Source organism: Nannobrachium achirus (assembly GCF_963921795.1).
Source record: "Nannobrachium achirus genome assembly, chromosome: 21".
NCBI lineage: Eukaryota > Metazoa > Chordata > Actinopteri > Myctophiformes > Myctophidae > Nannobrachium > Nannobrachium achirus.
This window is the reverse complement of record NC_137828.1, coordinates 19,132,971-19,145,268: the sequence shown is the minus strand read 5'-3', so window position 1 is coordinate 19,145,268 and position 12,298 is coordinate 19,132,971. Positions and strand designations below refer to the sequence as shown.

Genomic DNA, 12,298 nt, shown 5'->3' with positions numbered 1-12,298 from the left:
ATGCATCACACAACCACAGTAATGTGGTTATGGTCCCAGGCCCCAGCCCTACCTCAAACTCTCTCTCTCTCCAGGGTTCCCACGGTCATGAAATTCCTGGAAATATTTTGAAATTAGACAAATATTTTTCCAGTACTGGAAAAGTTTTGGAATTGATCAAGGGTCCTGGAAGGCCCTGGAAAAAATAGCTATGCATTGTCTTTGGTTATTGATTTTGTTAATACCTCTGAAATGACAAATTAGACATTGGCCAAATTGTCAAATATTAGAGGCAGAAATTGTGAAAATAGCAGAACGCGAGGCGTTGTGAGCATGTAGATCGTCTATTTTCACAATAGAACCTCAACTCTTAGTGCTCGTCAGGCACAACTCTTAGTGGGTCCCCAGTTCAAATATGATTATTCCGGGGAGTAAGCGACTCGTTATTGAGTTGAATTATTGTTATATAGTCCTGGAAATTGGGTTAAATATTCTGGAAAAGTTTTGGAAATGAATTGGTAAAAATGTGTGGGAACCCTGTCTCACTCTCCTCTCGCTCACTCCCATCTCTCTCCCTTCTGCTTTCTCTCTCTCTCTCTCTCTCTCTCTCTCTCTCTCTCCCCCCTCCCCCCCCCCCCCTCGCTCCCTCTCTCTCAGGTTTCATAACTTGGCTTGGTTATGCATGTGTGTTGGAATGGGAGGGTGTTTTGTTACAGCAGGGCATCTCAGTGTGACTCCACGGTCAAACTGTGACCACAACAAACCACAGCTGGACCTGATCAAACCCAGCCATGCAGGCTTCATCCGTCTGTCCATCTCTCTTCACTGTTCCTTCATCCTCCTCCTCCTCTTCCTCCCTCCATATCTCACCTACCCACCCTGTGTCCTTTCTCTCTCTCTCTCCGTTAGAAGAGATGAATGACTCTTGCTGTGACACATGCTCTCTTTGTGGTGTGTGGGGCATTTTCCATGTTTAGACCAGCCTTGGGCTGAGAGAAATATAGCCGTGTCTTTGTTGAATGTCTGAGGAGCAGCGTGACTCACCTGCCTCCTGGCTGCCGTCGCTGGAGGCAGAGTATCTGCTCTGAGTGATAAGGCCTTGGTTACGGACAGGATTGTCTTCATGGTGTGTAGTTGACTGTCATGACTCAACACCAGTGCCCATCTCTCCATATGCTATCTGCAGGTCAGGTACAGAACGTAGCCTTGTGCGTTCTTGTACTAAGCGATAGGCATCATCGTCGTAACTATCACCATTTCTCCCCCAAACATTCCAGGGGAGATTTATTAGTTTGGTTGCTATAGGCTAGCGTTTCTCAAACGTTCAAATTTCAAGGTCTCCCCTTAACTCTGACAGTGTTCAAATGGAACCAAATGGACCCGTCAGGGTTCATTTGGTTACAGACTTGACAGAGTTACAGACTTGTATGGGTCAATTTAGACCTCCCAAAAGGAACCCACAGACTCCCTGGAATTCACTTTGAGAACCACTGCTATAGGCAACCAGACTAATGTTCTAGGTCTGACAACTTTTATGTCACCAAAAGTAAACCTGTTTTCATTTTTCTTTTCTGTAATCCCAAAAGTCCATTGAGTTCGATGGACCTTTTCTGTCCCTTGTCTGGACAATATACTGTCCAATCAGACAGGATTTGTCATGCTTCATGTGACATCACAATATGTAATGTGAATGGTAAGGCGGAATTAATTTCCCAGTGGATTCTTCGCGACTCGCAATTTCCCAGAATTGCTCTTGTTTCATTGCGTGTGACGTGACATCTCTCCACGTACCACAATAACAACAACAAAAATGGCCCGTCAGAGAATTGAACGTCCATTTTGGGAGCAGTCAACCACTCGCTAAGCCCCCATTATCATACCGGTCAAGCTCAATGTGAACTCAACCGTGTGTTGCTTGTCTGCTTGTACTCTACAACAGGGGTCTTCAACGTTTTCAGGACCCCTTAGCTGAGAGACAGATGAAGCAGGGACCCCCTCTACATGTTGTATAAAACTCTGTTGCAGATTTTCATCAACTTCATAGGTTCATAGTCATAGACTTGTTTGACAGCACTGTCATCAGTCTACGTTGGATTCGTGTCAATGTGTTTTTTCAGACATTTAATCACTTAAATTGTCGATACTTTGTAAACTTGACCTATCACTCGGTGCTTGGTCTGCTCTTTTTTTTTTACCTCTACACCCAGGGGCGAAAATATAGGGGGTGCCTGAGAGCTAAAGCACCCAGCTATGAAACCATTGATTTCTCACCAAACAACATTTTTAGCACTCGGCCCAATTCACACCTTTGCTTTGTCCCAAACAGGATCAAAGCCCGCCCCCACATCCTGGCTGTCTGTCTGTGATGCAGCTCTGTTAATGCTCCCCCTCAGTGGTGGAAAAAGTACTCACATTTTTTACTTGATTAAAAGTATCAATACTACAATGTAGAAATACTCAGTTACAAGTAAAAGTCCAGAATTCAGAATGTACTTGAGTAAAAGTATGAAAGTATTGGCATCAAAATGTACTTAAAGTACCAAAAGTAAAAGTACAAAATGTTTGAAAATAGCAGATCTACAGGCTCACAACGCGTCACATCGCAATGCATTGTGAGCTTGTAGATCGGCTATTTTCAAATAGCCAAGGTATAAAATATGTCTTATGTATGTTTTATAATATAATCATTTATATCTGCAAAGTAACTAGTAACTAAAGTTTTCAAATAAATGTAGTGGAATAAAAGTACAATATTAGGATCCCAGATGTAGAGAAGTAGAAGTAAAAGTATTGGAAATTGGAAATACTGTTTCCGTCTGCGAGGCCTCGCAGACGGAAACAGATATTGTGATTATATAGACTGTTTTTATTATTGGGGGGGGGGGGCAAAAAGGGGCGGGGTCAAAGACGGGCACCCATTTGAATATTGAAACTTCTCCGCCCCTGTCTACACCCAACCGAACCAAAGTTCTCCTCAGAATAGGCAGGTTCTAGTTGTTAATCTAAAAGAATGATTCTATCACACAAAGATTTGGCCGCCCCCCTGTAGTAACTCTGAGGACCCCCTAGGGGTCCTGGACCCCCTGTTGAAGACCCCTGCTCTACAAGAAGGCAAGTGTCCGTTGACATTAGCCCAGCCACACAATAACTCACATGCTGTTGTCTCCTGCAACGTTTTCATTGGTGCAGTGCTGGGGTGAAACTGAGCAGTGATTGGTTTCTCCAGACTGATGCTGAAGGCGACACCCAGTCGCTTATCAACTGGCCGTCCAGGTACCACCCATGCATCTCCCCCCCCCCCCCCCCCCCACTCTACCATCACCCACCGTTATCCCATCCTACTGCTGGACCCCCCGTAACACATGGACCCTTCTGAGCAGAGGTTCTTAAACGTATGGGATGGGTCTGAGAATGGCTTAAACGTATGGGATGGGTCTGAGAATGGCTTAAAGCATACATGGGCAACTGGCGGCCCGGGGGCCACATGCGGCCCCCACGTTCACTTAATGCGGCCCGCAGGTTAATATCAGAATACTGATATATCAGTAAGACTCCCTAATCGGGAGATAAGCGACCGTCAGGTCACAGTATACACAACGAGGCATGTAAGTGGAATTGGTTCCACCCACAAGTTTGTACGACAAGCGGTTGATGATTAAAGCCAAATAAAGTTTCGGACAATCAGAGGAGGGGGCGGGGCAAAGTTAAACCAATTAAGGTGAAGGACTCTTAATGAAGTTAATTGACACCGCCCACAAGTGTGTACGACAAACAGTTAATGAGTAAAGCCAAGTAAAGCTTGGGCCAATCAGAGGAGGGGGCGGGGCTAGGTTAAACCAATTAAGGTGAAGGACTCTTAACTTTTTCGCCGCCGTTGACAGTCCTCACCGTCATTGAAAGGGTTAATACCATGGCGCCGTTGACGGTGAGGACTGTGAATCTTACTGTATATACAGTAAAGATATTATTACTTACTTAATGTCGCTCCGGTCCCGCTCGCATCGGTAATGTCGGCGATTTGTTTACAACGCACGTTGGGCGTGCACGCGAAGTGAAGCTCCTCAATGTTAAGTCAATGGAGAGGCCCATAAAGAAACTTCATTTAAACAAAATAGCCATTTTGAGACATTTTGCAGCAGATCTAAATGTAAACAAGGCACAAGGCAGGGCGCAGCCATCTTCATCTTCTTGTCGCACACTGTCATGTGACTAGATGACGTAATCGTTGCCGTCAAGTGATAATCCAAAAAAACAAAAACAACCCCCTTCCGGCCCTTCAAAATAATAGCGGCGGCCGACGGAGGAAACGACGTGGCGCCGAGGCACCAAGCAACCTTCAGATTAAGAGGCAGTAGATGTGTTAATGAAGTCAATTGAGACCACCCACAAGTTTGTACGACAAACGGTTGATGAGTAAAGGCAAATAAAGTTTCGGCCAATCAGAGGAGGGGGCGGGGCAAGTTAAACCAATTAAGGTTAACTTTTTCTCTGCCATTTTAAACATAGCTGTAGTAAGCAGCTGCCAAATTGTCCTTACCTTTTAACGTGGGCACGCGCACGCATCGTGCACAATCTGTGCGCGACTCATCTAGTAGACGTGTAGACTCGGTGACAAGCTTTCGAATACAAAAAACCCCATTGAAAAAGACATATCCGTTGCCACGCTGTATCTCTGCTTATCAGCCAGTGTTTACATGAAAAAGCATTGAAAAAAGCCAACTGTGCGCTATGGTAACATGTGGACACGTTCGCGCACAAAACGCACGATATGTGCGGGGATCATAATCCAGGCGTGTAGAGACTGGATCAAAGTTTCCAAACGCAAGAATCCGATTGAAAAACGAGCGTTCCATCGCCCAGTAGCTTCCACTTCTGTTACACAGTAAACTAATGGAGGCGGGACTATGGCCCAGGCTCAGACTGGATACGGAAAGCTGGATCCGGTCCAGACCGGAAATGACCGGATACAGTTAGGGGGGCGGGCCTAAAGAGCCAGAATCAGCGAAAATCTGCGCTAATACTTTTAATCCTTTCATAATGATTAAAGCTAATTAAACTTTGCGGGCTCTACGGGCATGGCAGCGCGGTACAGCGGGAAATCTACGGTCTCTACGGGGATCGCGAGGTATGAGTTAAGGACTCTTAATCAAGTCAGTTGACACCACCCACAGGTTTGTACGACAAACGGTTGATGAGTAAAGCCAAATAAAGTGTTGGCCAATGAGGGGAGGGGGCGGGGCAAAGTTAAACCAATGAAGGTGAAGGACTGTTGGAGCAGCAGGAGTCGATGGTCCCTGGGAATTCCCCGTGAGCAGCCCAGTTGGGGTGTTGATTTGGTCATTTTTGCACTATTTGGCGGCGGTGGCAGGGGGTCCTTGGGGGTCCCTGGGCGTCCGTGGAGGTCCGGGGGTCCTGAAGGTTGTGGTTTGGCAAGCAAGGAGTGTGTGTGGAAAATGTCACATTGATAGGGGCAACGATGGCGGAGATATGAGTAGGGCAAAAGTGTGACGTGACAGACAGAGACTGACGGGCTGACGGACGGACAGACAGACAGCCGGTGGAGGATTTGATAGTAAATGCGACCTGACGGTCGCAATTATTGATTTCAGTGTTAACAATTCCAAACATGAAAACTTCACCCACTTTAATTACTTCAGTCTATTTTAAATGACTACTATAGTATATTAAAATGTTAGTCTTTTTTATGTCCAATGTATTTGTATTTATATGTAAGTTTATAAATACATTTGAAATCAAATCAAAATGTTACATTTTGGGATTCGAAAACGACAAAAGATAATTCAGGATTCCAATTCATTCCAACTCCAACTCACTGGAGATGAGAGGTTTTTTCTCGACAGTAACAATGTGGCCCCACTGGAGTGAGTGTGGAAATATAGTGTCTCTCTCCATTATCTAAGTTTAATCCCACCCCTGGCTTAAAGGGATAGTTATCAATGAACAAAGTTAAGCTTCTTCAGGGTTCAAACCAACCCTGAAGAAGGCAGCTTGTCTGTCCGAAACGTTGGTTTCTTATTCTGTGTCCTGCTAATAAATGTGCATCGGCAGCTACGAGTGTGCGGCGGCTTAACTTTTTTCATTGATAGTGTTTGTCCCGTTGGCTGGCACCTCATAAGGACTGGTGTGCTGTGCACTTTTTTGCTATTAAAGGGATGGTTAACAAATAAAGATCGATCGATCAATCTATTGATTACTCACCCCATGGAGACTCGAATTCATGGATATTCTTTTGTTTTTGACGCATTCCTGAGACAATAATTTGATGACCGGCAGCAGTTCCCTATGGAAACACAAAGGAGACTCTTACATCTTTTTTTGTATTATTATTATTATTAAATAATAGAAATACCAAAAGGGATGGGGTTATCAACAACAAACTATACTGTAAAAATGGCCAAACACTGGCCAAAATAATTGCCAAATAAAGAAAATGGCTGATCTAATTTACATGCTCAACACCTCAGATGGTGCTTGTCAGGGTTATGATTACTTTGGGGGGATCGCGGCTTGAAAAGTTTGATAACCACTGTCTGCACTGTACAGTATTGCATCACTAATGCTGGGGACGCAACGTGTTAATGACCTAATGGGTTTGAGTCAAGCGTTTACGGCTCCTCGCTCTGCATCTCTCACGTCTCTCTCTCCACTGGACAGTCTAAAGGCATAAATGCCCTGAAAGTAACTTTAGAACATTAATATTAATACAAGATGTTATAAATCTAACCACTGCGCCGCCGTGCCCCCTGTTGTTATAGATGTTATAAATCTAATAATGAATAACTATCATTTACAGTGTTATTCTATTCCTCAGAAGTTCCTACAGGACATGGAGTGCTGGTATCTGACTTGGCTGACAAAGCGCCAGGATGCCAAATTCACCCATAATGACAATAAAAATAATAATGCACGCCCATGCACAGATCATGCACCACGCGTGTGCACGCCGTTCAGCTTTCAAACAAAAAGAATCCGCTTGGAAATCCGTTCAGGCATTCATGAGATAGCAGCCATTATGTTTTCTTCAAATGTTAACATGGCAACATGGCTGCCATGTTTGAAAGATGGGGTTGGTATGGGGGTCAAACATGCAATTTCGTGATCGCGATCATGCCTAGTAGATTCTCTTTTTTTTTTTTTTTAACGGCCCGAAACTCGTGAGGGGGCAGACAATGAGTTGAGGAAAGATACATTCATTGTTTATTTCCTAGTTTAAGAAGCTCTGCTTTATTTTGGCATATCAAGACTCACCTGGGTTCACCTGACATCTCATCTGATGACCATTACTCTCATCAATCATCATCATCATTCACCCTAAGCGCTGATTCTCACAGAGCAAGTTGATCACCCCCCCATTCCCCCCCGCTGTCATATAACTGTTGCTGTGTTGCCATTTAATACGGTTTAATACCATTGTCTTCTCTTTCTGTACGCTACGATGTTCAAGTAATGTCAAACAAAGGCACTCCCACAGGAGACAGGTGGTAATGTTGTCACAGTGCTGCTCATTTATTTACCCCCCAGGCCATTCAGGTTTTGTATCAGGTTACTGTGCTTACACTAACAGTTCTGAGTTTCTCTCGGCCCCTCTCCCACTCTCTCTCTCTGCTGACTTGTCCAGAATTAGGAAGGGTAGATGGGGGTAAAAATGGGGTTGGAAGGGGGCTGGGATAAATCCCTTAGTCATAGCTTATCTTGCTTTGTTGTTTAGATCCGAAAAAAAGGGATTGTGTGTTGTGCCGTGTCAGCTCGAATTGTATTCCGACGGGCCGGCCAAGAGAAGCCTTACATAACGTCTCTAACAGATGAAAGAGGACCCCAATGTAAACAAGCCATAGTGCTTTCTTGACTTTTAATCCTATTAGTAGACCTTGTATCTGAACTGTACTGTCTTGGGCTTTTTCCTATGTGAACTGCTAAGAAAGTATTCAATCAAAAAGGGATGTGGAAGTTGGCTAGCAACAGCTACTACAGTTATGAACTTATGATTGATGTGTGTGTGTGTGTGTGTGTGTGTGTGTGTGTGTGTGTGTGTGTGTGTGTGTGTGTGTGTGTGTGTGTGTGTGTGTGTGTGTGTGTGTGTGTGTGTGTGTGTGTGTGTGTGTGTGTGTGTGTGTGTGTGTGTGTGTGTGTGTGTGTGTGTGTGTGTGTGTGTGTGTGTGTGTGTGTGTGTGTGTGTGTGTTGGGCTATGTTGATAACCATCTCTTTCTTTCCCTGAAGAATCCGAGTTAGGGAGCGACTTGCCAGGGAGGACGGCTACCAGAGGAGCCCCGACTTTGAAGCGGTCATGGACGCCCCGGTGTACCGCCGACACCCCCAGTCCCACTCCCAGACATCATCCACACGCTACCATGCAGACCCGCCCAGCCCTCGCCCGGCTTACGCCCACCCCCAGCCTCACTTGTCCGACGTGCAAGAGGGAGGTGGCAACAACATCCCCGGCTATCTGTCCATGGCCACTGGCTGGAGCCCCAAGGCCCTGCAACAACAGCCGCAGCAGCAGCCCCCGGAAGAAGGCGAAGAAGACGAGGTGAAGACTGCGGGCCTTCTGAAGAGCAGGAAAGCGGTGTTGCCCTCGGAGATCCGCCGCAGGGAGAGGAGCACAGAGGACCCCCGTAGAGGCAGGGGGGACGACGAACACGGAGCGCCCAGGGCCCAGAGCCTCGGCCAGGGAAGGGAGGCCGAAGCGGAGGACGAATTCACCAGAGGAAGCAGATCCAGAACCAGATGGGAGGACGAGGCCGACTCGCCCAGAACCGCGGAGCACACCTCCCGCCTGCAGGCGGCCGAGAGCCGGCCCACGGAGAGGGAGAACGCCATCTACGTCCAGCGAGGCCTCAGCGCCGCCCACGTCCATCCCAGGGAGACTCACGAGGGCTCCAACATTTCTGACAGGGCGACGAGCGGCTCCGTGTCGGATGTGGGAGCTCCACGCGCCGCCAGACAGAGACCCCTGCAGCATCAGGACCCGGTCCCCAGAGAGTCCAGGGAGACTGGGGGGCTCCTCCAGGCCAGTGAAGAGGGCTACAGTAACGGGGAGAGTCACCCGGACGCCAGGGTCTCTGTGGCCCAGCTCAGGCATTCCTACATCGAGAGCGCCACCACCCCGCCATCGGTCCGCAGGCTTGAGCTGTAGGTGGTGCACAGTAAAAAACAGCACTCTGGCATCGTCTGCTGGTTGGCTTTTAATACAGAGCACGCATCGCTGCTTGTTGCCCACCATGGCCTGGCTAATGACTGACTAACCATTGACTAAATCCTCAGCAATAACATTCTGCTGCTGCACCATCTCTAATCTGTTATCACTTATAAGTGTTCGTTCCAGTGGTTGGTTGTGATTTATTTGGTGCCACGTGATTGTCTCATGGCTAACAAGAGCTGTGTGTGTGTGTCCGTGTCTATTTGTGGCATTATGACTACTGTCATAATCTGTGCTCTAAAATGGCTAACAATCAGCATGACCCGGCTGCTTAATCCATTTTAAAAACCAGGGGTTTGGTTGCAGTGGATCTGGGAATGTTCAATCTAGACTAGAGGGTATGCGCATGCATGAAGTGAATGGCAAATCGAGTGGCAAAGTGTTGAGTTTAACGTTGTTAAACGTTGTTTAATGCAATCAGATAGGACTTTTCTTTTTGGACGTCAAGGCCAGAAAGTAGTTTTTTTGACACTCAGTAGGCACTCCCGCGTAACTTCTGGGTATGACAATGTCACGTGTATACCCTCTATTCATTCAAAATCTTAACCATGCCTCTATTTTTTAACTCATTCATTGCCTTTTCAAAATGGCCCCCAAGTTCCTCACTGCCACGTTCCTAAATTTCTAGTGCACGGATCAATTTTTAGTGCACGGATCGTGCACGCCCATGCCTAGATCATGCACCACATGTGTACTACTTTTTCACAGCTTTCAAACAAAAAAATCCGCTTGGAAATCCGTTCAGGCATTCATGAGATGGAAGCCTTCAAAGTCAAACAAAACAAACAAACATGGCTGCCATTTTGAAAGATGTGTTTGTTATGGGGCTAAACATGCAATTTCGCGATTGCGATCATGCCTAATACAATTTTTTTTTTTTCAAAATGGCTGCCAACTCGGGAAACTCGGGCTGTGGCAGTCTGGGGGTACTGAAATAACTCGGGGAAACTCGTGGCTTGGCTATGAATGAGTTAAAGATATCTGTTGCTCTTTCCATCTCACCCATACTTCTTCTTGTCTTTTCTCTTTCCCTTTGGCTGTCCTCCTCGACCTTGGCGTCTCTCTCTCCTGGGTTACGTGTCTGGTCCCCATCAAGGGATGATGTTGAGGTGGACAGGGTGCCAGTAGCGGGCCCCGAGGCCCCCTGGAGAGGGGAGAGGGAGAGGGGCCGCAGGCCCAGGCAGTATATCTCCCCCGGGGAGAGTAGAAAGACCTCTGAGAGGTTTAGGACGCAGCCCATCACCTCCGCTGAGCGCCAGGAGACGGATAGGTACCTTTGGATGAACTGGAGCATGGCATGGCTGTGTTCGGATAGAGCAGTGTTTCTCAAACCTTTACGTTTCAAGGTCTCCCCTTAACTCTGACAGCGCACAAATGGAACCAAATGAACCCTAGCGGGTTCATTTGGTTCCATTTGTACGCTGTCAAAGTTACAGACTTGTATGGGTCAATGTAGACTAGGGGTCGACCGATATGGGATTTTCATTATGTCTTCTAAATTTGTTTTCTTTTTTTTTCAACTTTTTCCGATATCGATATTTTTCGATATTAATAAATTGTATGAATATCGACTTCGATAATCGCCTGTTTCGATAATCGGTCTATCCCTAATGTAGACCCCCATAACGATATTAAACGGTTAGCTTCTGTATGATTTTCACTGACATGCATGGGATGTGATCACATCTTCATAATTCCAGTCTTTCTTGTCCTCTATACCAGTGGTTCTCAAAGTAGATTCCAGGGACTCTGTGGGTTTCGGATAAAAGGAGAGATCCTGTTGAGTATATGGTTAACTGAGCTAATCAATAAGCTAATCAGTGTCATGCTATTCCACAGTACTTTCTATCTGAGTTCCATGCATTGAATCAAGTCTTGAAGCTTGTCAAGACAAGTGTGGATGCAACACACACACACACACACACACACACACACACACACACACACACACACACACACACACACTCTCTGAAATGTTTATGTCCAAAACATACTAAGTGCAAGGATGCCTCATACAAAGGGACATAAACACTGCCAGTGCAGTTTGACAATAGGAGAACAGCCTTTTACAAAGTGCATAGACGGCAGAACATTGTTACATACAATATAGTTGACACAGACACAGTGGACATAAATCATGGATAATGGAAACGACGCCTCCTCCAAATCGAGCGGCTTCCTATAATGGTTGATACTGAGCAGTACCTTTCTAACTGCTTGGCCCCCCTTTTGGCCGGCCACACACACACACACACACACACACACACACACACACACACACACACACACACACACACACACACACACACACACACACACACTCTCTCTCTTATATAATGTGCTGTACACACATACAGATACACTCTTTCCATGTGGTTTTGTTTTTTTAATCTTCATGTTATCCTTTGGTCTAAATAACAGAGTAGGCAACTTAAAGCCCAAAGGTCTCTGTATTTGTGCGTGCCTCTGTAGCAGTGGCCATTGACCACATCACATGTGACCACAGTCAGTGTGGGGTTTGAATGAATGAATCAGCTGTTTTTGGCGTTTAAAGAACCTTGCGGTCTTCGGTAATGCGGTCTAAATCTCCAGATTAGCCCGTTAACACTGGATTTTCCACTCCGCAATTTCTCTTCCTAACACACACTGTCACAACATACCACTTTTCCGCTTATGAGAAAACTGCTGCTTTTCACGCTCGATATGCTCCTCTGGCTCTGTGCCTTCTAGTCCTCTCTGCTGTCTTTAACTGCTGATCTCCATACACATGGACTGGATGAAGTAACGCTTGCATGGATATATTCGTAACGCTTTGTTAATTGATTGTCTTTTGTTCTCCGTCTCCTCATGATGATCTTGTAGGTCCGTCGCCAGCTCTGAACTTGCCAACATTGAAGGTAAGCAAGACAAAAAGAAAATGTGTATAGAAATTCTCTTTATGAATACAGTTACAGTATAGACATGCATCCAAAATACTGATGATACATAATGATTGTAGTTGACCTCATGAACCGTAGTGTACCTTTCCTGGAGGTGAACATCTATGAAAATAGCTGATCTACAAGTGCAGTACAAGCTCTATAGAGCCCTCGCAGACCTGG

General features: G+C 46.0%; 1 protein-coding gene across 1 annotated transcript in view; it reads left to right on the top strand.

Annotated features, from left to right (window-relative positions):
* LOC308306623 (supervillin-like) overlaps positions 1-12,298 on the top strand; it is a gene marked incomplete at both ends in the record, with an annotated part of 129,764 nt that overhangs the window by 29,391 nt on the left and 88,075 nt on the right. Inside the window, 4 exon segments of the mRNA XM_080751661.1 lie at positions 3,169-3,252; positions 8,219-9,130; positions 10,294-10,467; positions 12,060-12,094. Of these exon segments, the coding sequence (XP_080607787.1) occupies positions 3,169-3,252; positions 8,219-9,130; positions 10,294-10,467; positions 12,060-12,094 (1,205 nt within the window).